The sequence below is a fragment of the Camelus dromedarius genome, chromosome 12, assembly GCF_036321535.1.
Source record: "Camelus dromedarius isolate mCamDro1 chromosome 12, mCamDro1.pat, whole genome shotgun sequence".
In the NCBI taxonomy this organism is placed as follows: domain Eukaryota; kingdom Metazoa; phylum Chordata; class Mammalia; order Artiodactyla; family Camelidae; genus Camelus; species Camelus dromedarius.
The window spans coordinates 49,044,954-49,069,705 of record NC_087447.1 but is presented as its reverse complement, the minus strand read 5'-3'; the positions used below and the strand labels follow the sequence as shown (position 1 = coordinate 49,069,705).

General features: G+C 41.0%; 1 protein-coding gene across 13 annotated transcripts in view; it reads left to right on the top strand.

The window, feature by feature from the left end:
- Window positions 1-24,752, top strand: part of XRRA1 (X-ray radiation resistance associated 1) — an 86,223-nt gene that overhangs the window by 53,548 nt on the left and 7,923 nt on the right. For 11 of the 13 annotated variants that reach the window (XM_064492702.1, XM_031460331.2, XM_064492703.1 and 8 more), the window contains 4 exons: window positions 4,597-4,637; window positions 7,807-7,932; window positions 22,279-22,372; window positions 23,147-23,262. In XM_064492702.1, coding sequence (XP_064348772.1) covers window positions 4,597-4,637; window positions 7,807-7,932; window positions 22,279-22,372; window positions 23,147-23,262 — 377 coding nt within the window. The remainder of the gene's footprint in view (window positions 1-4,596; window positions 4,638-7,806; window positions 7,933-22,278; window positions 22,373-23,146; window positions 23,263-24,752) is intronic. The other 2 variants (XM_064492711.1, XM_064492712.1) reach the window with 2 other exon arrangements.

Below are 24,752 nucleotides of genomic sequence, written 5' to 3'. Positions count from 1 at the left end.
GTTTAAGTCTCCTAACCACTATTTTCGGTTTGTCAGTATCTCCTTACATTTCTGGCTGTTTTTAACTATTAAGTTGGTTTGATTTCATTATGAGGTTTGTGACTGTTATCTTGGTACATTGTGTCTTTTAATCACTGTAAAATACTCCACCTTATCTTAATACTTTTGCCCTTAGCCTGGGCCTCCATTTTGTTTGATATGAATATTTATTTTAGGATGTCTCAAAAACAATATAACCCTCATATTTTCCCTGATATGGGTCTTTTTCTTTTAATAGAATTTAACTCGCTTATATTGTGATTATTGATAATTTTGATCTATTTCTGTCATCAATATTGTTTGTTTTCTATTTACCATGCTTTTTTCCCTCTTTTGTGCCTTTTTTGTGAGCACCGATTGAGTTTTCTTTTTTTTTTTTTTCTTTGTTTGTTTTGGGTTTTTTGTTTTTGTTTTATGCGGGGGAGGTAATTAGGTTTATTATCTATTTATTTAAATGGAGGCATTGGGGATTGAACCCAGGACCTAGTGCATGCTAAGCAAGTGTTCTCCACATGAGCTATACCCTCCCCACCAAGTTTTCTTTTAATTCTGCTTTTTCATCTAGAGATTTAAAGTTGTCCATCTCATTTCTACTTCAATGGTTACCCTAAAACTTTGCTCTAGTTATTTAAACTCACCTTTGTCTATCAATACCTGGAGTCAACCAAATGTAAGTATAATTCTTCAATAAGAAAAAAAATCTTCATATGTGCTTACCTATATTCCACCCTACCTCCATCATGTCCCATAATGTAATAAACCCTAATAATGATTTGAGTGGTTTTAATATTTGAAATTACTCAACAACTCTTTACACTGAGAAACTGAACTCTTATTAGTTTTACTGGCTTCTGGGACCACAGCTGCTCATATCTCAAATCTTACTCTTTCTTAGATTCCTCATTGTGTGTGTGTGTGTGTGTGTAACTTAACGAGCAGAGAGTTGAGTTAATAAAACTCTGGTTATTAGCACAGTGTAATCTTTAGTCTGTACAAAGCTCCTCCTGCCCTCTTATTTTTTCTCCTTCATTCTATTTTTTTAATTGAAGTACAGTCAGCTACAATATGTCAATTTCTGGTGTACAGCACAATGTCCCAGTTACACATATACATACATATATTCATTTTCATATTCTTTTTTTCTTCATTCTTGATCTCCACTCTTGTTTCCCATTTTCATATAAATATCTATGTTTGTGCTGGGTATACTTTCCTGGATATATGGATGTATCTTTGTAAAATGTATTATTTTGTGTATAATGTGTTCTGATTTATGTAATGGTAATATGCTGTTGAGCTCATTCTGCTACTTAATTTTTTTCCCTCACGACTGTTTTTAAGATTTTTCCTTGTTACTGTATGCTCGTCCAGTTCTTTCCTTTTAACAAATGCGTAATATTCCACACTGTGCTGTAACCACATCTTATTCATCTATTCCCTTCCTGATAGACACCTAGGTTGCCTACCTTGTGTATGTCTCTTGCATACACCCCTGTGCCAGAGTTTTTCTGGAATATTTATTCTAGGAGCAGGATTGTTGGATGACAGAGTATACACATACATGGTTTATATAAATGCCACCTGATTTGATTGTTCTTCAAAATGGTGGCTCTAATGTATACTCACACCAGAGTGGACCAGGGTTCCTGTTTCCCTACAACCTTGCCTGCACTTGATATTCCCCAGCTTTTTAATTGTTCTGAGTTTTGTTATTCTGGTAGGTGTAAACTGATATTTCATTGTTTCAATTTGCATTTTTCTAATTATTGGTGATGTTAACTATTTCTTCATTTACTTAGCTATTTGGTTTTCAACTTTTATGAATTGCTATTTTATATCCCTTGACAGTTTTAAATTCTTTTATCCTGTCATCACCCATCTGTTAATTTCATCTGTAATGGTAGAGATGACATTTTGAAGAGAAATTCTTAATTTTGATTTAGCGAAATGTTTGTTACAACTTCCATAACAATACCACAGACTGGCTTAAACAGCGGATATTTATTTTCTCGCAGTTCTGGAGTTTACGAGTTCAAGATCAAGATGTTGACAGGTTTAGTTTCTTTTGAAGCCTCTCTCTTTGGCTTACAGATGGCTGCCTTCTTGTGTATCCTCTCTTGGTCATCCCTCTGTGTTGTCTGTGTCCTAATATCCTATTCTTACAAGGAGACCATTCATATTGAGTTAGGGTCTATCCTAATGGCCATATTTACCTTAATTACCTATTTAAAGGTCCTGCTTCCAAATACAGTCACATTCTCAGGTACTGGGTGGGTTAGGACTTCAACATACAAATTGGTGAGAGCAACACAATTCAGTCCCTAACACCAGATCTATCCAATTTTACCTTATGGTTAGGCCTTTGATTTCTTTTTTTTTATTGAAATATAGTTAATTTACAATGTTGTGTTAGTTTTTGGTGTACAGCAATTATTACAAGATGCTGAATATATAGTTGTGCTATACAATAGGACCTTGTCTACCTGTTTTATATATAGTAGTTTGTATCTGCTAATCTCAAACCCCTAATTTATCCCTCCCCCTTCTTTCCCCTTTGGTAACTGTAAATTTGTTTTCTATGTCTGTGAGTCTGTTTTGTAGGTAAGTTCATTTGTATCATAGTTTAGATTCCACATATAAGTGATATCATATGATATTTGTCTGACTTATTCACTTAGTGTGATCATCTGTAGGTCCAACCATGTTGTTGCGAATTATGCCTTTGGATTCTTATTTAAGAAACATCTCCCTTCTCGTAGTGACAAAGATAGCTTCCTATTCAGTATTGCTTTTCATTTTGCTGTTTGAATAATACTTTCAAAGAGGGTTTACATGTAGTAGATTTTCTCAGTCCATAAAATATCCAAAGTTACCTTTATTTTGTTACCATATTTGAATGTTAGTTTGTTGAATAGAGAACTCTAGCCTTAAAATAATTTTCCCTTAAAACTTGGAAGATATTACTCCATTGCCCTCCAGATCCATTGTTGCCAGTGAGAAGTCTCATCCCAGTCTGATTCTCATCCCTTTGTAGGAAACTAATTTTTGCTTCCTGGAATCTCTTAATATTTCCCTTTTATCCTTTGGAAATAGTTACTAAGATGCATCTAGGTGTGCAATTCTTTTTTGTTTATCTTTTGGGGCACTTTAATGGTTATTTTAGTCAAGGCCATGTGGCTTTCTTCATCTTGGAAATTTTTTATTTATTTTCTCCTTTACATTCTCCATTTTATGAATTAGCTCTTCAGATGGTTCTGTTCTTCTATTCATCACATTAAGTCTTTTATTTGGTTATCATACTTTAAAATTACAAAATTATTAATAGTTTTCTTTTGTAATAACCTATTTTTGTTTTAAGAATGAAATAGCCTTTTGAATTCCTTGGAGGACACTAATTATTCTATGTTAAAGTTTTTATTCTTTTGTTTAAACTCTGTTGTTTTTTTCAGATGATAGTTCTGTAATGTTTCAAAACTTTCTTTCCTAATGTTAATTTTCCTCAAATATTAGGAGATGCTTGATTGTCCTTCTTTCTCTTGAACAGGCCCCAATTTGAACCTTGGAGTGCAGGTTCTAGTTTTTGGAGTTGCTTCCTGTAAATGTGGGTGGGGCCCAGGACATGAGTTCAGAGTGTACCTCAGCTTATCTTTCTAAATGTGGGGCCTCTCTGTCTCCCCAGAGGACCACTGCTTAGCACCCACAGTTGTGACCATGGCCCATCCTCCAGCTAACTCCTGCTTTCTTCCTTGCACAAACCTTCCCCCAATTCCTTCCAGACCCTCTTCTTAGGAAAAGTTATTTATGCCACGTGATGTTCCACCCCTACTATTGATGATTTCATTGTCATGTAGCCTTTCTCAGTATAATATTATTAATATGTGGAAGGGATCCTGTTAGTCAGGGCAAAGGTGAGTGGTCCCTGCACAGGATCCAGTCCCAGCAGGTGTTTTGTTTTACTAGGTTGAACTTAGCTGTTAATTGACTCATCTTAGTCTGATGGTCCCAAGAATGAAGTCACTCTGCAGCTTCCCCATTACTACTTCTCTCTCCTGAATTCACTGTCTTAACACCCTCTGTTTCTGTGATACAGCAAATAATATTTTCAAATCCTCTGACAGAATATCTTTTGTATACATTTCTTTCTTCTAAGACAGTAGGTTTGCTTTCTAACCAGTGCTAACTACCCAATAGTTCTGAGTTTAGAAAGAGCTTGCATTTTGTAAAGTCAGAAAGACGTCATTGTGGCTGAAATATAGTAAGTGAGGGGCAGGGTAGCATGAGATAAGATTGGAGAAGTAGGCAGGGGCCAGATCAGGAAGGGCCTTAGAGGCCTGGCCAAGGAGCTTGAATTTGATTCTTAGTGCAAAGGGCTTACTACCTAACGTATGTCATAGGTGGTACCTCTTCCCAATTAGCACTGGAGCTGAGGACCATTGAGGACCCTAATAGAAGACACTGTGCTGCATATATATAGTGGATGGCTGAACCAGACCCTGGCCTCTCTGGGAGTCAGTCAGCGCTGTCACCAACCTTCGTTCTGTTTCTCTTCTATTTCAGAGGTCGTGTTCTCATCTTATCCTGGATTTTCAACCTCAGAGGTAGGAACTGCCTATTTTATATTTGTGTCCTTGAGTTAAAGCATTAATTTTAATATACAAAAATAAGTTAATGGAGCCATGAGAGGCACTTATATATATCACACTGAGGAAGTGCATTCACCGAACACGTTTTTACAGGGCACCTACCATGTGCCAGGTATTGCGCTGGTCTATGGGGCTACAGGAATGGACTCAGCAGACAGGTCCTGACCTCACACTGCCCACGAGCTAGCTTCCATTGTTCTCAGATGCTGTTCAATGGAAATGATTGTTGCCTCAAGTGATCAAGCTGGCATTGAAATGAGGCTGCCACCAAGATGAAGCTCAGCAGCTCCTTAACAAGAACCTTCCCCACATAACTAGAGTGATCCTGGCCAAATACACCACCATCCAGGGGTCTAATCCTTGGTGCCACAGACTTAGATACTTGATTTTTGTCAGCACAGAAAATTGGCTCTTCTCTCAGGGTAGATGCTCACTAAACAAGCTCAACAAAGACTGGTGTACTAACTAAATGTTGATTTATTCATTTGTTAGTAAGAAGTACCATTGTACAGTTAGTCAACCTGCATCCTTGAGAAGCAGCTCAGTTCATCTTCTCCCGCATATGTAACTGGGTGAGAACTTATATCAATTGTTACATTATTGCCACTTAAAGCCAACCCAACAATGCTGACTTTAAACGATAGCAGTTTATTACTTCTCACAGTTATTTAGGTTGGTTAGATAATTCTGCTGGTGTTTAGCCAGGGCACATTTATGCAACTGGCTGTTTATCTGGGGGCTGGGCTCGTGGACAGCTGGCATGGCTTGGCATCTTTATGCTGTCTTTTCATCATGAACTTCTTTGCAGCATGATGGCATTAGAATTCCAAGAGAGCAGTGCTCTGAAATTCAAACAGTGGTACTTTCTGTTGGTCAAAGTATTGGTCAAAGCAAGTCATAAGGCCAGTATAACACTGCAGTACATATATGATGCTAGCCACCTAGAATTAGCAGGGATCCCGCAGGTTAAGGGCACAGTCCCCAACAAGACTGCCCCCAATTTAGACACTAGCTGCAGGTTGGGTGTCCCCAGGCTATTCATATTTGTGACCTACTAGCAATATATTTTAGAGCTCCCATGACCCCCTTAGGTTCAAAAATTTGTTGGAATGACTCATACAACTCAGGAAAGCACTATAGTTTTGGTTACAGTTTTACTATAAAGGGTACAAATCAGGACCAGACGAATGAAAAGACACATAACGAGGTCCAGGAGGGCTCCAGTGTGTGTTACCCTCCCAGCACATCTGTTGTCTTCACCAACCAGGAAGCTCACCTCTGTGTCAGAGCTTTTATTGGAGTTTCATTACATAGGCATGATCAGCTGAACCATTAGCTACAGGAAATGATTGAACTCAATCTCTAACCCCTGCCCCACTCCCCAGAGGTGAGACTGGCTCAAAGTCCCAATCCTCTAATCACATGGTTGTCTTTCTGGTATGGCCAGCTCCCATCCGTCCTAAGTCATCTCACTGACATGAACTCAGGAATGATCCAAGGGGTCATGAATAACAGACATTCCTATCACTCATAAGATTCCAAGGGTTTTAGAAGCTCATTGTCAAGAATTCAGGACAAAGACCAGACAAAATTTTTATTATACAGCAGCCAGTCTGGTCTTAAGGAGGTAGAGATACAGACTCTACGTCTGAATAGGAGGAGCAGTAGGGTCACACTGCAAAAGGGCATACATAAGGGATAGAGGGGCTTGTGGACACAGAAGCCAGAGATAATTGGTAGATTGGTCAGTGCTCAGACTCCAACTGTCTGGCATCCAAGAATATAGAGACTGAGTTGAATGGTTGAAACTTTAAGTGGCCTCTCTCTGTCTAGGTCAGATGCATTCCCCCCTTTGAGACAGGGCCCTCTCTGTCCGCAGCAGAGCTAGTGTCATGCCCTCAGGTCAGGACATCCCTGACCCTTGACAGGGCTAGATACCACCCAAGCCTGTCTGGCTTTTTTACATTTCTGTGCTCCAGTCGGACTTGCCTCCTTTGATTCACACAGCGTTACTCCAGGTAGGGAATTGCACAGTTGAGGATAATGCCTTACCAGATTGCCACAAATTCCACTCTGGCCTCTTGGAGATTGCATTTGGATCTCCTTTAGAGGAGAGTTTCCAAGTTCATATAAGTTCCCAGGCACCATCACTGGTTTTTGTTTTACTCTCACCCATGACTCACCTGTCTCACTTGTGGCTGTACAAGTTGGACTCCAAGAGGACACAAAATATTTGGCCAAAAGTAGATGTTCCACAAATGGTCATTGAATGAACAAGTGAAATTTAAGTGATTTGCTCAAGGTTACACAGCAATTAATGGAACTTAGAACAGAAACTAGTTTACCTGAACCCAGTCCAGATAACCCATTAGCCAAGCATCTTCCCGGTAATTTCCTTTGGTTGCATCTAACTCAGCTGATTCAAAGGAATCAGTGAGTGAACTGAGTTAGGCATGGTTAATCCAGCAATTACCACTTTCTCCTTGATCAAACATGTTGACCCAGAGGCAGGCTGGGTTGTGATGAGAGACCATGACCCTGCAAGTGACCCAGATAAACTGGCCACATCCAGGCCCCAAGGCCTGTCTGAAGTCATCCAGGATTTAGCTGTTGTTTCTTCCTGAAATGAAAAGCCTGCACTGTAGGATGTGGACTAGCCCAACAAATCAGGTGCTCAAGGCTCAGGTCACTCTTGCTCTCTGTCTCCTCATAAGGAAAAGTCTCCTTAACAATGCAAGCACCTACCCTTTTGCCTTCTGGAGAAATTTTAGCGCAACTGTGTAGAAGGCCCAGTTTAGGATAAGCCACTGTAGGGCAGAAAGTGGGAACTGAGAGCAAAGAATCTCTGATGTTTGCCTCGCTGCTGTATTATCCTTTGGCTCCAGAGAACTTGAAACTGGAATTTTGGGTGCCAGAAAACTAGCTCATCATGTGACATCAGAGAACTTGGAGCCAGAACTCTGGGCCCTTGGTGGTATCTCCTCTTATGACCCTAGATGTCTCTTTTGGCCAAGCCTCTCTGGAATGGTCAGTCATTCTTTCCACCACACTCCTTAGGATGGGTCTGTTGGTCCCCTTCTTTATCATAAGGGCACTTTGACTCTGACTTTCTTTTCTTTCTAAGACAAGCAAGGTATGTGCACTTCCTCCCATATTCGAGATTCTTCCTGTGAAGTCACTGAAGGCAAGGAACCAGACGCTGGCCCCGCCCTTCCCAGAGCTGAGGTACCTTAACCTGGCCTACAACAAGGTGACTCTCTGCTTCTCTACCTCTTTCCTCCAGCACAGTTGGGAGGGTTGGATGTGAGCCTCTCTGCCTGAAAGCCAGCGCTCTGATTCCCTGCATCAGCAGTAATGTAGGCTCGGGAATTCTCAGCGTGGGGGAAGTGCAGGGAGTGCAGGCCAGGCAGGAGTCCATTCAGTCACAGATATTGATTTAACATTTCCCATATGCCAGCTCTGTGCTAGGCGCTGGGGATACAGTGTACAAAGAAAGATTGGCCCTCTGCCCTTGTAAAGCTTGTCACCTACAGGGACACTGATACTGGACAAATGATCACAATATAAGTGTGCTTAGTGGTATGAAGACATTCGTAGTGCTATGAAGTATGTCATGGGATCTTAACCTAATGCTCGGGATCAGGGAAGATCTCTCAAGGGTGGTGGTTAAGCTGAGATCGGAATCATTGAGTTCAGTGAGGTGAGGAGTGAGGGTAGAGTGAAGTGAGAAAAGTTCTAGCCTCAGGGAGCAGCAGATGTAAAGTCCATGGGGCAGATTTAACATGTGTTTCCTTAACATGTTTCATGTTAACATATTTTTCTAAAAGCCACGTCCTATAAAACTTCCTATAAACCCCACTGATTGAGCCCTACTCAGGTGTGAAATGCAGGCAGCTTTGAAGGAACTCTGCTTACATTCCTTCTCAGGCAAAAGGTTGGCATAGCGAAACTCCCCAGGTGCTTTCTTCTAAGTTGTAATTTTAGCTGTAACATTTAGTTCTTTGATCCATTTTCAGTTAACCTTTATATGTGTTGTGAAATAGGGGTCCATTTTCATTCTTTTGTATGTGAATATGCAGTTTTCTCAACACCATTTATTGAAAAGAGTGTTCTTTCCCCATTGAATGGTCTTCTCACCCTTGTTGAAAATCAGTGGCCCATGGATGTATTATGGATCCTCCTTTCATTCTTGAACCTGGTAATTTGTGTCTTTAATTTTATTGATTCAAAATAGAAGTTATCCCCTTTATTGATTTAAAAAAAAATAAACCAGCTGCTGGTTTCTCTGGATTTTTCTACTGTCTGTTTTCCATTTCATTGATTTCTGTTTGTAACTTTTATTTCTGTCCTACTCACAATGAGTTTAATTGCTCTTCTTTTTCTGGTTTCTTAAGTAGTCTACTTTTTAGTCATTGATTTAGACCTTTCTTCTTAATATAAGCATGTAAAACTTTTTTTCTTTAAGCACTAGTGGAGCTGCGTCCTACAAATTGTGATTTGTGTTTTGTTTTCCATTCAGTTAAAATATTTTTACCTAATAACCTCCCCCCCCAAAAAAAATTTTAAAAATATTTTAAAATTTTTTGTAATTTCTTTCTTGACCCATGGGTTGTTTAGAAGTGGGTTGTTTAATTTCCATATATATGGGGATCTTCTCAATAACTTACATTTGTTGATTTCTAATTTAATTCTCTTGTGGTCAGAAAGCATAATCTGTAAGATTTCATTCTTCTGAAATTTATTTAAACTTATTTTATGGTCCACCCTATATTCTATCCTGGTGTACGTTCTGTGTACACTTAGGAAAAAAAGTGTATTCTGCAGTTTGAGGACAGTGTTCTATAAATATCAGTTGTTAAGGTAGTTGATGGTATCACTCAGATCTTTCCTGTACTATTGTCCTGTTTATTTGTTCTGTCAGTTTTTAAAAGTCGTGTGCCAAAATCTTCAGTCATGATTGTGGATTTGTTTATTTCCCCCTTTAGTTCTGTCAGTTTTTGCTGCATGTATTTTGAAGCTTAGGTACATATTCATTTAGAATTTTTATGTCTACTTGATGTGTTGATGCTTTATTGTTATGACTTATTTTCCTTTGCCTCTAATAATACTCCTTGTCTTAATGTCTGTTTTTTCTGATTTTAGTATAGATATATAGCTTTCTTATGCTTGCTGTTTGCATGCTATATCTTTCTTTCCTTTTATTTCCAACATGTTTATAGCTTTGTATTTAAAGTCCATCTCACTGAGACAGCATGTAGTGGATTCTCACTGGGATGCCAGAGCATTTTTCTATGTTTCTGCTCTGTCCTCATCTTGCAGCCTTTTCTGTGTTCCTACACCTCAGAGGAATTTATCTCCACACTCTTATTCCTCCCCCAGCAGTAGACTGCTTTTGCTTGTTACTTAGTGCTTGCCAGCCTGATGGTAGGGGGCCAATGGGAGGGCCCAGCCCCAGTCTTAGGTAGGCCCTGTGTTCCTTTGTCTGCAGGATGGGCCTTTCTTAGTGGTTCTGTCCCTCTCCCAGCAGTAGGTAACCTCTATGTAATGGGCCAGGCTGTATTCCACCCCCCTACCCCAAGAGTATCAGGTTTTAATTCCCCCAGAATGCAGAGCCTTGGGCCCTCACAGGTTTTACTGATCTTCCTCAGCAACTTAGGCTTTTGTTCACTAGGCAGAAGGGTTGGCAAGGCTTCCTGTCTTTCCTACAGTGGTAGCTGCTCTTCTCCTCCAGGCCTGCACCCCAAGGAAGACTTTCTCCAGTCTCTCTTCCTGCGTTCAGCCCTTCATCCACAAGTGGGTGTGAATTCCCCTTGTGTCTGCAGCTCTCACTTCTGTTCTCTTACTCTAGCCCACACTTGGCCTTTAGCAATTCACTAAAAATTTTAGCTGATTTCTTTTGAAATGCTTGTATGGCATTCACCATCTCTTCCTCCCACACTCTGCTGTAGGTGAGCCAGTGTCCGTGTCCTGTTCCCCCTTGGATATGCCTCCTCTTCTTAGATTTCAGGCCACTTGATTGCCCTGAGACCTTAGCTCTCCACTGGACTCAAGAAAACCTGCGATGCTGTAGGTTATTTAGTTTTTATCTTGTTAGGAGGAGAGCTGCAATCTTTCCATTTTTCTACATTCTCACTTGAGGTTTTAAATATTTATCTTTACGAGAGTTACCACCTAACATATATCTTTCTGTCTATTATCAGTTGTCTACCTCCAGAATGTAGGTTCTTTTAAGAACTAGGGCTTTGTTTTGCTTACAGCTATATCTTCATCATCTCAAACTGATAACACAATAGGTGCTTAGTAAGTTTGTTAGATGAATGAGTGATGTTTGGATTGTGTCAAGGAGTACTCATGCTGCCTGTGTTGAAATTAATATTCAATTTATCAAAGTTTCAAACTTTAAAACCAATTATGCCTTCAAACAGAACTATTCATCTAGAATATTCACTCAGAAATCTGGTAATTTTGTTTGACACAACATTGTAAAATGATTATAAATCAATAAAAAATGTTAAAAAAAGATTTTTAAAAAATCTAGTAATTTTGTGCCAAAAAATAATCACTTTCACTGTACCTTTAATATTTACTTAGTTCATAAATTTGACAAATTAAGCTATATTCATCTTAACCCAGTGAAAAATTAGGCAGAAATTTCAAGGTGTCATTGGAAACTGAATTTATTTCCAGGGGCATTAAACCAACCTTGTAAGGAACAAGCTGGCCTGACGGCCAAATTCTGCTTACAGTATCAGACAGAATCCTAAGCCTGTATCTTTCAGCTGGTACTTAATTTCACAGAAATATGATATACACACCCTAGGTATCTTTCAACTTTCTACCAGTTTCTTTCTTCTCCCTCCCCTCCCCTCTCCTCTCCTTTCCTTTTCCCTTCCTTCCTTCCTGAAGCATAGTTGATTTACAATGTTTCATAAGTACGGCAAGGTAATTCAGTTTTATACGTATATATATTCTTTTTCAGATTCCTCTCTATTATAGATTATTGCAAGGTATTGAATATAGTTCTCTGTGCCATATAGTAGGTCCTGTTGTTTTTCTATTTTATATGTAGTAGTATGTATCTGTTATACACTGTATATATCAGATCTCCAGGTGGCATTATTTCATTCTTTTTTATGGCTGAATAATATTCTATCATATATATATGTCATATATATCATATATGTATATACACACCACATCTTCTTCATACATTCCTCTATCAAGAGGCATTTATGTTGCTTCCATGTGTTGACTACTGTAAGTAGTGCTACTGTGAACATTGGGATACACTTATCTTTTTGAGTTAGTTTCATCTTTTCCAGATATATGCCCAGGAGTGGGATTACTGGATCATATAGTAACTCTATTTTTAGTTTTTAAGGAATCTCCGTATTCTTCTCCATAGTGGCTGCACCAATTTACATTCCTACCAACAGAGTAGGAGGGTTCCCCAACTTTCAGCCAACTTTAATTGTAACTTCAACTTTTAGCTGCCTGATTTGGAGGGATGGAATTTTGCATCCTGACAAAATTAAATTCTTCATCTTCCATTCTGTTATGACTGCTTCTTGACTCCTTGATTTGCACAAAAGCAACCCTTCACCCTCTCTAACCACCATTATATAGACATTTATTAATACATATTGGTCTTCTTTGTAAGTTATCCTCCTCCCCTCTTTTTCTAAAGTCTAGATAAGAAGTCCCCAAGTTTTTTCTGTGAAGAGCCAGATAGTAAATATATTGCTCTATCAGAACTACTCAACTCTGCACTTGTAGCACAAAAGGCAGTACGTAAATGAATGAGCATGGCAGTGTTCTAATGAAACCTTATTAAACAGATAGGGGCCCAGATTTAACCCATAGGGTATATCTGCTGACCCTGGTTTTTGTGTATTCTTTGAGCAAAGAGTGATTCATACAGTTTTAAATGTTTTGAAAAAAATCAAAAGAAGAATAATACTCCATGACACATTAAAATTATATAAAATTCAAATTTCATAGTCCATAAATAGTTTTGTTGGAAAAGAGTCACCACACTTACTTGCTTATGAATGGTCTACAGCTTATTTTGTGCTACAACAGCAAAGCTGAGTAGTTTCAACCGAAACGCTATGGCCTGAAAAGCCTAAAAACGTTTATTATCTGGCCATTGACAGAAAAGATTTGCTGACCTCTGGTCTAAATGATCAAATGTCAGAGTCCTTTAAGGTCCACTCCAAGTCCCTTTACTCTACTCTGGGTTTTCTCCCTAGGGCTGACCTCACATACCTTTTGCCCATGACCAGTGCCTCACAAACTTAAAACTCCTTTGTACCACAGACCAGTGTATCCACTGCCTACTTCAATTTCACTTGGAGGTCTAAAAGGCACCTCCACAGTACACATATCCAAAGTGAATTAGTGGTTTTATCCCTTCAAATTTGATATTCTTCCATTGTTTCCTTATCTTAGTCAATAGCTGAGTTACTTGAACTATTGACTCCATTCAGGTACTTGTGCCAAAACCTGGTTGTCATCTTTGAAACTTCATTCTCCTGTACATCTCTTCTCCCCGCCCATATCTAATCCAAATCTTGACAAAGTTAGGTCTTCATATTTCTTTTTTCTTACTGAAGTATAGTTGGTTTACAAGTGTTAGTTTCAAATGTACAGCATAGTGATTCAGTATTTTTGCATGTTATATTCTATTATATGTTGTTACAAGATAATGAGTGTAATTCCCTGTTCTGTACAGTGTATTCTTGTTGCTTATCTATTTTATATATAGTCTTTTGTTAATCCTATACCCCTAATTTGTCCCTCTCCCTTCTCTCTTCCCTTTGGTAACCGCAAGTTTGTTTTCTGTGTGAGTCTGTTTCTGCTTTGCATATATAGTCATTTGTATTATTTTTAGATTCCACATATAAGTGTTATCATATAATATTTGTCTTTGATTTATTTCACTAAGCATAGTATTTTCTAGGTCTATCCACATCCCTGCAAATGGCATTATTTCATTTTTCTAAGGCCAAGTAATATTGAATTGTGTATATATACACTACATCTTCTTAGTTCAGTCATCTGTTGATGGGCACTTGGGTTCCTTCCATGTTTTGGCTGTTATAAATTGTGCTGCTATGACATTAGGGTACATGTGTCTTTTTGAATTAGTGTTTTTGTTTTTTCTGTATTTATACCCTGGAGTGATATTGCTGGGTCATATGGTAGTTCTCTTTTTAGTTTTTTGAGAAATATCCACACTGTTTTCCACAGTTGCTGCACCAATTTACATTCCCACCAACAGCATATGAAGGTTGTCTTTTCTCCACATTTTTGCCAACATTCATTATTTGTATACTTTTTGATGTTAGCCATTCTGACAGATGTGAGGTGATACTTCGTTGTGGTTTTGATTTGTATTTCTCTAATAATTAGTCATGTTGAGCATATTTCATTTGCCTGTTGGCCATCTGTATGTCTTCTTTGGAAAAATATCTATTCAAATCTGCTCATTTTTTAATTGGCTTATTTGTTTTTTGATAATTGAGTTATATGAGCTGTTTGTATATTTTGGATATTAACTCCTTGTTGGTCACATCATTTGCAAATATTTTCTTCCATTGCATAGGTTGCCTTTTTGTTTTGTCAGTGGTTTCCTTTGCTGTGCAGAAGCTTTTTAAGTTTAATTAGGTCCCATCTGCTTATTTTTGCTCTAATTTCTTTTGCCTTAGGAAACTGATCCAAGAAAGTATTGCTACAATTTATGTCAATGAAAATATTGCTACAATTTATGTTTTCTTCTCAGAGTTATATGGCTTCAGGTCTTCAGTTTTTTGGGGAAAGTTTGAGAGGATAGGTATCAGTTCTTCTTTATATGTTTGGTAGAAATCCCCTACGAAGCCATCCGGTCCTGGACTTTTGTTTGCTGGGAGGTTTGGGGTTTTTTGGGTTTTTTTTTTTTTTTTTTTGATTGAAGATTCCATTTTATTTCTAGTGATCAGTCCATTCAAATTGTCTGTTTCTTCTTGACTCAGTCTTGGCAGGATTTCTGTTTCTAGACATTTGTCCATTTCTTCTAGGTTGTCCCATTTATTGGCATATAACAGTTCATAGTATGCTCTCATGTTTTTTGTATTTGTATCAGTTGTTATTACTTCTTTTTCATTTCTTATTTTATTTAGGTATTTTCTCTTTTTTTTTTTTTAAGGTTTCTCAATCCTCTTCATCTTTTTAAAAAAGCAGCTCTTAGTTTCATTGATCCCTTCTACTATTTTTTTCTAATCTCTCTTTATTTCCTCTCCAATCTTTATTATTTCCTTCCTTCTGCTGACTTTGGGTTTTGTTTGTTCTTCTTTTACTAATTCTGGTATGTGGTCTATCCTGGAGAGTGTTCCATGTGCACTTGAAAAGAATGGGTATTCTATTTTTTTTGTATGTAATGTCCTATAGATATCAATTACGTACAACTGGTCCATTGTGTCATTTAAGACCTCTGTTGCCTTATTGATTTTATGTCTGGAAGATCTGTCTATTGATATCAGTGGGGTGTTAATGTCACCTACTATTATTCTGTTATTATCAACTTCTCCTTTTATGTCTATTAGTATTTTATATATTTAGGTGTTCCTGTACTGGGTGTGTATATGTTAATGGGTATAATATCCTCTTTTTATATTGATCCTTTTATTTTATATAATGCTCTTACTTGTCTTTCATTATAGCCTTTGTTTCAAAGTCTGTTATGTCTGATATGTGTATCACTGCTCTCATTTTATTGTCGTTTCCATTTACATGAAATATCTTTTTTCCATCCCCTCACTTTCAGTTTGTATGAGTCTTTAGATCTGAAGTGAGTCTCTTGTAGGCAGCATTTATACAGGTCTTGTTTTTGTATCCATTCAGCCACTTTGTGTTTTTTGATTGGAGCGTTTAGTCCATTCCCATTTAAAGTAATTATTGATATGTGAGGTATCACCTCACACCAGTCAGAATGGCCATCATTAAAAAGTCAACAACGAATAAATGCTGAAAAAACAAAAAGGAATAAATGCTGGAGAGGCTGTGGAAAAAAGGGAACCCTACACTCTTGGTAGGAATGTAGTTCGGTATAGCCACTATGGAAAACAGTATGGAAATTCTTTTAAAAACTAAAAATAAACTTACCATATGATCCAGCAATCCCAGTCTTGGGCATACATCCAGAGGGAACTCTCGAAAAAATACATGCACCCCAGTGTTCATAGCAGCACTGTTTTCAATAGCCAAGACATGGAAACAACCTAAATCTTCATTAACAGATGACTAGATGAAGAAGTTGTGGCATATATACAACTATTCAGCCATAAAAAAGAATAAAATAACGCCATTTGCAGCAACATGGATGGACCTGAAGATCATCATGTTAAGTGAAGTAAGCCAGAAAAAGAAAAATACCGTGATATCACTTATATGTGAAATCTGAAAAAAAAAAAAAAGACACAAACTTATTTACAAAACAAAAACAAACTCACAGACATAGAAAACAAACTTATGATTACTAGTGGGGAAAGGAGGTGGGAGGGGATAAATTGAGAGTTCGAGATTTGAAGATACTACTATATATAAAATAGATAAACAAGTTTCTACTGTATAGCACAGGGAACTATATTCAGTAACCTAAATGAAAAAGAATATGAAAAGGAGTATATGTGTATGTATAACTGAAACATTATGCTGTACACTAGAAATTGACACAACATTGTAAACTGACTACAATAAAAAAAAGTCAAATACAAAGTTAAGTAGAACAGAAATAGTCAAACATAGTCATTGTAAGGTAAATGGACATTGTTAAAGAATTTGAACTCTTACAGATAACACTGTTGCTGAATAAACTGTATATAAACAATAAGGTAATTATTGATACGTATGTTCATATTGCTATTTTGTTCATTGGTTTTGAGTTTTTATAGGTATTCTTTGTTCCTTTCTTTGTTCTCTTCTCTTGTGATTTGAAGGCTATCTTTAGTGTTACGTTTCAATTGCTTTTTCTTTTGTTTGTGTCTCTTACTGATTTTTGGTTTGTGGCTACCATGCGGTTTATATATCACCTTCTATATATATACACAATTGTTGTAAGTGACTGATCTCTTAATTTCAAATGCATTTTAACAACTCTTTGTACTCTCCTCCCCTCAGAGTTACTATTATTGATCTCATGTTTTACATCTAATTGTTTTGTGTACCCCTTAACTACCTATTATGGATACAGGAGATTTTACTACTTTTGTTTTTTAACCTTCCTACTAGCTTGGTGTGTGGATAATTTCCTACCTTTATGTTTGTTTGCTTTTACTGATGAGCTTTTTATTTTCATAATTTTCATGTTTTTAGTTGTGGCCTTTTATTGTTCGCTTAGAGAAATTCTTTTAACATTTCTTGTAAAGCTAGTTTGGTCACGCTGAACTCTTTTAGCTTTTACTTGTTTGTAAAACTTACGATTTCTCCATCAAATCTGAACCACAGCCTTGGTGGGTAGAGTATTCTTGGTTGTAGATTTTTTCCTTTCATTACTTTAAATGCATCATGCCACTGTCTTCTGGCCTGCAGAGCTTCTGCTGAAAAATCAGCTCCTAGACTCATGGGAGTTCCCTTGTATGTAACTTGTTGCTTTTCCCTTGCTGCTTTTAATATTCTCTCTTTATCTTTCATTTTTGTCATTTTGATTACAGTGTGTCTTGGTGTGTTCATCTTTGGGTTAAGTCTGTATGGGACTCTCTGCACATCCTGGACTTGGATGTCTGTTTTCTTTCCCACCTTAGGCAAGTTTTTAGATATTATGTCTTCAATTATGTTCTTAGCCCCTTTCTCTCTCTCTTCTCCTTCTGGGACTTCTATAATCTGAATATTAGTGTGCTTGATGTTGTCCCAGGGGTCTCCTAAGCTGTCTTCATTTCTTATCCTGTTCAGGGTCAGTGATTTCCACTACTCTGACTTCCAGTTCAGTGATCTGTTCCTCTATATCATTTAGTCTACTGTTGATTCCTTCTAGTGTATATTTCATTTCAGTTAATGTATTCTTCATCTCTGGTTGTTCTTTATATTTTCTAACTTTTTGTTAAAAACTTCTGACTTCTTGCTCTGAGCATCCATTTTCCTCCCTAGTTCTTTGATCATCTTTATGATCACTACCTTGAATTCTTTCTCAGGTAGATTGCCTATCTCCACTTCACTTAGTTCTTCAGGGGTTTTATCTTATTCCTTAATTTTGAAAATGTTCCTCTGTTGCCTTATTTTGCTTAAGTTGCTGTTTTTATTTTTATGTATCTGGTAGGTTGTTTATGTTTCTCAACCTTGGAGAATTGTCCTTTTGTAGGAGACGTCCTGTGCATCCCAGCAGCACACTATCCTCTCCTCTCCAGAGCTGTATGCTCTAGGGGTTCCCCCATGAGGGCTCTGTTGTGGCAGGCTATGTGGGCGGTCTGGTAGACTTGATTCACCCCTAGTCCATTTGGTTGACAAGCCCTGCCATGGTTATAAGCTGCCGGCTGCTGGTTGGTAGAACTGGGTCATGAGGTTGCTGACTGCAGAACCCCAGAGGGCCCAGGTCCAGCTTACTAGTGGGTAGTCAGGGTCCAGGAGACCCTGGGCTGTTGCATGCCCACTGGTGGGTGAAGCCAGGTCCTGGGGCTAGTTCTTGCCTATTGGTGGGCAGAACTGGGTCCTGGGATATGGCTACAGGGTCCAAGGTGTCCTGAAGCTTGTGCTGGCCTGCTGTTGGGTGGGCCTGATCCACAGGCTGCAGGACTCTGGTTTTCTTGCGGCTGGTGTCTGCCCACTTGTGGGTGGGGCTGCATCCTATGGTCTCAGGTCTAGTTTCTGAGCCCTAATTTTGGGCGCCTGGTCCTGGGCATTCTGGTGGGCAGGGCCATATCCAAAGGTGGCTCTGGACTCATGGGTTCTTAAAACAAACTGTCTGCTAGTAGGTGGGGCTTTGTCCATGTTCAGTTAGTTGCCTGGCCTGAGGCATTCCAGTACTGGTGTCTGCAGACTGTTGGGCTAGGGCAGGGCTTCATCCTGGGGCTAATAAGCTAGAGGGAAGATTCTGCAGTGGAGCTTGCCAGCACCAGTGTCCATGCAGTAGAATGAGCCCCCAGAATTGCTGCCTCCAGAGTCTGTGACCCCAGGGTGAGCTGCAACCATCCGCCTACCTCTCCAGGAGACTCTCCAAGGTCAGCAGGTAGGTTTGAACCAGGCGATTATCAAATTACTGCTTCTGCCCTGGGTCCTGGAGTGTGTGAGATTTTGTGTGTGCCCTTTTAGAGTGAAGTCTCTGTTTTCCCCAGCCCTCTGGAACTCCCTAAAGTAAGCCTTGCTGGTCTTCAAAGCCAAATGCTCTGGGGGCTCATCTTCCTGGTGCTGGATCCCCAGTCTGGGGAGCCCAATGTGAGAAATCAGACCTCTTCTTTGGGGGAACCTCTGCAATTGTAATTATCCTTCTGTTAGTGGGTCACCGACCTGGAGGTGTGGGACTTAACTATATCACAGCTCCGCCCCTCTTACCAATCTCATCATAGTTCCTTCTTTATATCTTTTGTGGTAGAAGATCTTTTCTGGTATGTTCTGGTCCTTTTCATTGATGGTTGTTCTGCAGATAGTTGTGATTTTGGTGTGCCTGTGAGCGTATCCCTATGTAGAGTAGATGTGCCCAACATCTTTGGTTTGAGGGCTAGATTTGATGTGGATGCCAGCCATATCTTTCCTCAGGGTGTGCTGGCCACTGTCACCTTGAAGAGGGTGTGGCTGGTATTGGAGGAGCCAGTGCCTCCAGCAGGGTGTGAGGCAGAACTTCCTGTCTGCTCAGTGGCCGCTGCAGCTCTGTCACAGGTGGGGTCTGCTCCCTAGTTGCTGGAACGGAAGCCCTGAGGGTCTGGCTTGAGCTGGCTCTGTTCCCTTTAAGGGTGTGTGTTTTTCCTTCTTCCCGCAATGGGGCCTTTGCCCAAAGGAGGGGGTGCTGAAGTAAATGGGGCTTTGCGCTTACATAGGTGCAATCCTCTGCCTTTGTAGAGGTCTGAAGCTCTGTTCAGCTGCAGCCCAAGATTGCATCTTTTCCCCTGTTGCGGTAGCCCCACATCTAGTGCAAGGTTGTGGTGTAGAGTGAGCAGGGCTGGAGCGTTCACTAGGCTGGGACTGGGGATCGTGGTGTCATGGTTGAGGAAATTAAAGTGGCTGTGCTGCTGTCAGTAGTCTGAGCCACCTCGTGGCGCTGTTTGAGTGATCGAGCACTCACAGTGGCTGCTGCTGCCCCACATGGACCACACCCCAGGCCCCGGGCCACCTCTGCCCTAGAGATGCAGAGGTGGCCCGTGCACTCCTTACCAGTCTAGGGGTCTAGGCTTCTGCAGCTTTGATATCTGTCCCAGTATTTCACCAGGCAGCCAAGGGGGCTTGTCTCCCCTGCGTGGGACCCCAGGACTGGGACGCCTTGTCTGTGACCGGACCTGTTCACTCCCCAGGGTAGCGTCTGCACATGCAGTTGCCCTTTCCTCTTAGTTTCCATACGTCCCAACCCAGTGCTTTTCTTTCCATACTCATAATTTCATGGGAATCTTTCTTGCTGTCTTGGTTGTATAAAAGTTCTTCTGTTAGTTTTCCATGAGAATTATTCCACTATAGGTATATTTTTTATGTGTTTGTAGGGGGAGGTTAACTCCACATCCTCTTTGTCTTCCATCTTGATATGCCTCCTGAAGCAATAGCCTAAGTCCTCATATTTCTAAAAATTTATCTAATAGGTCCGCTCAGGACCAAAATCTTTAACTTTGGTCTGGTTCATAATTGCATCTCCTGCCTCATTTTGTTCCAAGCACCCTTTCTCTCTGCTTTTAGTCACACTCGCTGTCTTTAAATCCTTCCAGCAGGCATTCCTCCTCCTTGCTATGAGGCCTTTCACACATTCTTCTCTGTATGGAACGTTTCCTCTCTGGCATTAGAGTAAGTAATATTAGCTGCTCCAGCAAACTTAAAAATCTCAGTGACTAAACACAAAAGTTTATTTCTTGCTTTTACAAAATACATTGTGGATATTCTTGGTTGGCAGGTCCTCATGATCCTCAGAGACCCAAGTCCCTTCTGGCTATGGCTGTGTCGTTCCATAGGACCTTAAGAGTACATTATTTGATCCTGTGCAACTGGTGGATACATGGCTGAGTGAAGGGAGGGTGGTGAGAGACGTAGAGGATCATTCAGGAGGTTTTGAAAGGACTGTGCCTGGAAGTGGCATTTATCATTTCCACCCAGTTTGCATTGGCTAGAAGTGAGTCATATGCCCACATATAGGTGCCTGGGAGGCAAGAGAATACAGTCTGGCTGTGTGCCCAGAAAGAAGAGGGGATGGTTTTGGTTAATACAGAGTTTTCTTTGACACATACACATCCCACATCCCCCACTGCATCCACTAATTACCTCCTACCCATCCTTCAGGTCTCAGGGACGTCTTCTCTTACCGCCATGACTAGGTCCAATCACCATAATGCTTCATGTGTCTCTCTTTTGTGGCACTAATCATGGCTGTAAATTTACTCCTTTGTGTTACTGTTTCTTCAATGCTTGTTTCCCACTAGGTACCATTTTTTGAGGATAGGAATTGCTCTGTTCTGCTCAGTCCCAACCCAGTGCTTGGTACATGTAGGCATTCAATAAATATTTGTTGATCAAAGGAACAAAAAGGAAAGAGAATGAATAGGTAATTGCCCATTGGGCATCTAGTGCTCCCCAGGGAGGCTCCAGAGGAAGTCAACTCAAATACCGTCCTATTCCCAGCCCTCTGACCTTGATGCCTTCTGTGGGTCCCAAATCTGACACAACACCTTTCAATGTGTCCAGGCATCTGAAAGGCCACTGCCCTGCCCATGGACCCTCTGATACTATTTCACTGCTAATAGACACCCTGCCCACGGTTGTCCCCAGATATTCCAGCCACTTTGCTCAACAAGGATTGTGTATTTTTTACCCTTCAGAGGCTGGCCTCATAAGGGGTAGAGTGGCCTCTGGGCCCCAGCCAGCCATGAGGTCTCCCTTTCCACTGGCTCTGCTTATCGCTCAGATGCATGTATCCCCCTGACCTCCTGTCCCCTATCCCTCCCTTGATCAATGAACAGGACAGGCTTCTGTAAAAGACACCATCAGTGTTGTTGACAGACTGACTGGGTGTGTAGAGGTTGCACTGAGGAAGATGAAGTGTCAGACAAGTTGTATCCTGAAGTCAAAGTCAATGTCTTGCCAGACTCCTTGTGCAACAAGTGCTATATATATGTTCTTATTATTTTGTCACCAACATCTCAATACTTGGTATGGATTACATATCCATTGTGGAGAAGGGAAAAAAAAATCATACCTTTCAAATACGATAATAGCGATGGTGGAATTTCGGATAGGAGGGGCAAGGTATTCTGGGTACGAGCAGATGAAATTGCAGAGATAAGATGCTGCCCAGCAGGGAGTCCTGTCCCCAGCAGCCTCAGTCCCCCAGCCCTACCCTAGTCCTAGGGAGCATGTAGTGCTGCATTGTGGGGCCTGGAAGCACTTGGGCAGAGGTGGGGGGCGGTGCCAAGCTGATGTTCTCCTGCATTCCTTACAGATCGCGAAGGAAGATGCCATCCTGCCAGTAGCTCTCTTCCCATCTCTCTGCGAGCTCATCTTCCATAACAACCCTCTGGTGGCCCATACACGAGGTATGGTGCCCACAAACCTGGCCCTGAACCCAGCCCCCAGGAAGCAATGTAGGCATCCTCATCCCTCCCTCATCAGTGCCAGGCCCTGCTCTGCTCTGTGTCATGGGTGGACAAGGTTTACGGTGCACTGGGAGATGGAGAAAACAACAGACACTGCTGAGCACCTCTGCTCTACTGGCTCATCCTGACAGCAACCCTGTGAGGCAGACCTTATTGTCCCTATGTACATTGGAGGAAACTGAGGATCAGAGAGGGTCCCATTCTACCCAAGGTCACACAGCAACAAAGAGGTAGAGCTGAGAATGGAGTACAGAATTATCTAGATCCTGCATGAGCTGTTTAACAACACCCTGCTTTGTGGAACTGGTCTGTTGTGACCTCACTCCCCACTTCCCAGCTGGGGAAGAGTGCGGGGCCCAACTGCACAGCCCTCCCTTCCCAGAGCACACTGAATGGAATAGATGCGTCAGTAGTGGAACCCACTGTCCAAGATGAAGCGGCCGGAGGCATTTTAGAAGCCTGGGCCCTGGAGTGACACCAGTGGAGCTCTAGTCCTTGCTCCACACTCTCTTGATTGCCTTGGGCAAATTCCTTAACCTCTCTGTGCCTCAGTTTCCTCACCTGTCAAATAAGCATAATAAAGCTACTGACCTCCTAGGGCTGGTGTGAGAATTAAGTAAGTTTGTGTGTATGCAGCAATTTTAGCAGAGCCTGGCACAGAGAAGCCCCCAGTAAATGTTAGCTAATAGTGATCTTTTTCCACCATGGCTCCAGGGGTCCCTCCACTGCTAAAAAGCTTCCTCCAGGAGCGGCTGGGAATCCGCTTAGTTCGAAGGAAGATAGTAAAGGCTAAGCATCGTATTTTGATGCCTCGGAAGGACTCGCGGAAGGTAAGGCTTCCAAGACAGGACCCCAAGCCCAGGATGGGTAGAGCCTATGTCAGTGCCTGCAGACGCACCTGGCACAGAACTGCTGGGATCCCTCCCTTAGTTTTGTAGTAGCAGCTTTGTCTTCTCCTGCCCTTGCTCTCCTACTTACAGATACACCCAGGAGGGACAAGACAATCAGTCAGAGGCCCAAAAGTCAGAGTATGGAGGAGCTGGGAGGTCATTGAGTCTGATTTTATAGAGAAGCTGAGGCCCAGAGAAGATGCTGTGGAGAAGTGGGGAGAAATCAGAGAGAAGACCCAGGTGTGAGTCTGACTCTATCACTTTCCATAGTTGCCTGAACTTGGGCAAGATTTCCACTCTCTGGACTTCAGCTTCTCAACTCAGAGCTGCTGAGAGGACTGGTGGAAGCAACAGATACAAGAATACATCATAGACACCCCAAGCCCCTACCAGTGCAAGTTATGGTCACCTATGGTAATCATGAATGGCTGTGCCAGGCCTAGAATACACATCTTCTGCCTGAATCTTAGGAAGCATTTCCTAATGTTGAGAGCAGTTTGCTCCCTCTGTACCTCCCCCAGCTAGTGGTCTTAGTCTTGCCTTCTGGGGTGCCATAAAGTAAATCAGATCCCCTTTCCTCTGAAAGATTTCAGAAATTTCTGAAATGCTCCTCCCTCCTGAACTTTAGTCTTTTCCTATAGCCAAAAGCTGGACTGGTCATTGCTGACCCCAAAAGTTAAATACAGTTATCCCCTGACTGCCCCCTCTGTACAGCCACCCTCCAGTCTGGAGCCTTCAGATGACCAGAGCAGCATTTAAAACCAGAAATAGACAAATTCAAAGGGTTTCTATCATCTTTCCTTTTGTTGCCTCCTCTAAGGATCCTGCTGCATCCCTTCCCATCAGCCAGCTGGGGAGGGGCAGAACCAGAGTGAGCCAGATGCTCACTCCATGTACAGAGCACCCATGCCAAGAACTTGCACACACGCCATCCTGTAATCCTCACCACAGAACAGGAAACACACCAAGCGAAGTGAAATAACTTGTTAAAGGGTAGTGTTGGGGTTCAGGGGAACCACAAAGGTGGCTATCACAAACCACCTTTGTGATAAACACAAACACCAGTGGCCAAATGAGAAGCAAATCAATGCTTTGTAAATCTAGGCAACCAGCATCTAACCTCCAATGCAGGCTAGACTGGAGAATGTGGTGTGGCCTGTAGGCAGGTTGGAGATGCCTGCATGTCCCCTGTGTGCTCCCAGAGGTGGGCTGGATTTACAGCCTTTTACTCAATCAGTTATATCAACCAAGGCTGCTGGCCCTCGCTCATACCAGGCATGGACAGAACAGGGGGAAATTGGAGAGCCTGCCAGAGCAGGTCTAGACCCACCCAGCGTGTAACCAAGAAGCCGTGTGAGCCTCTGTGTGTGAGAACACAAACGGAAGATAAAACAGCCTGCCCTTGATGCTCAGCAGTCCAGCCCATCTGG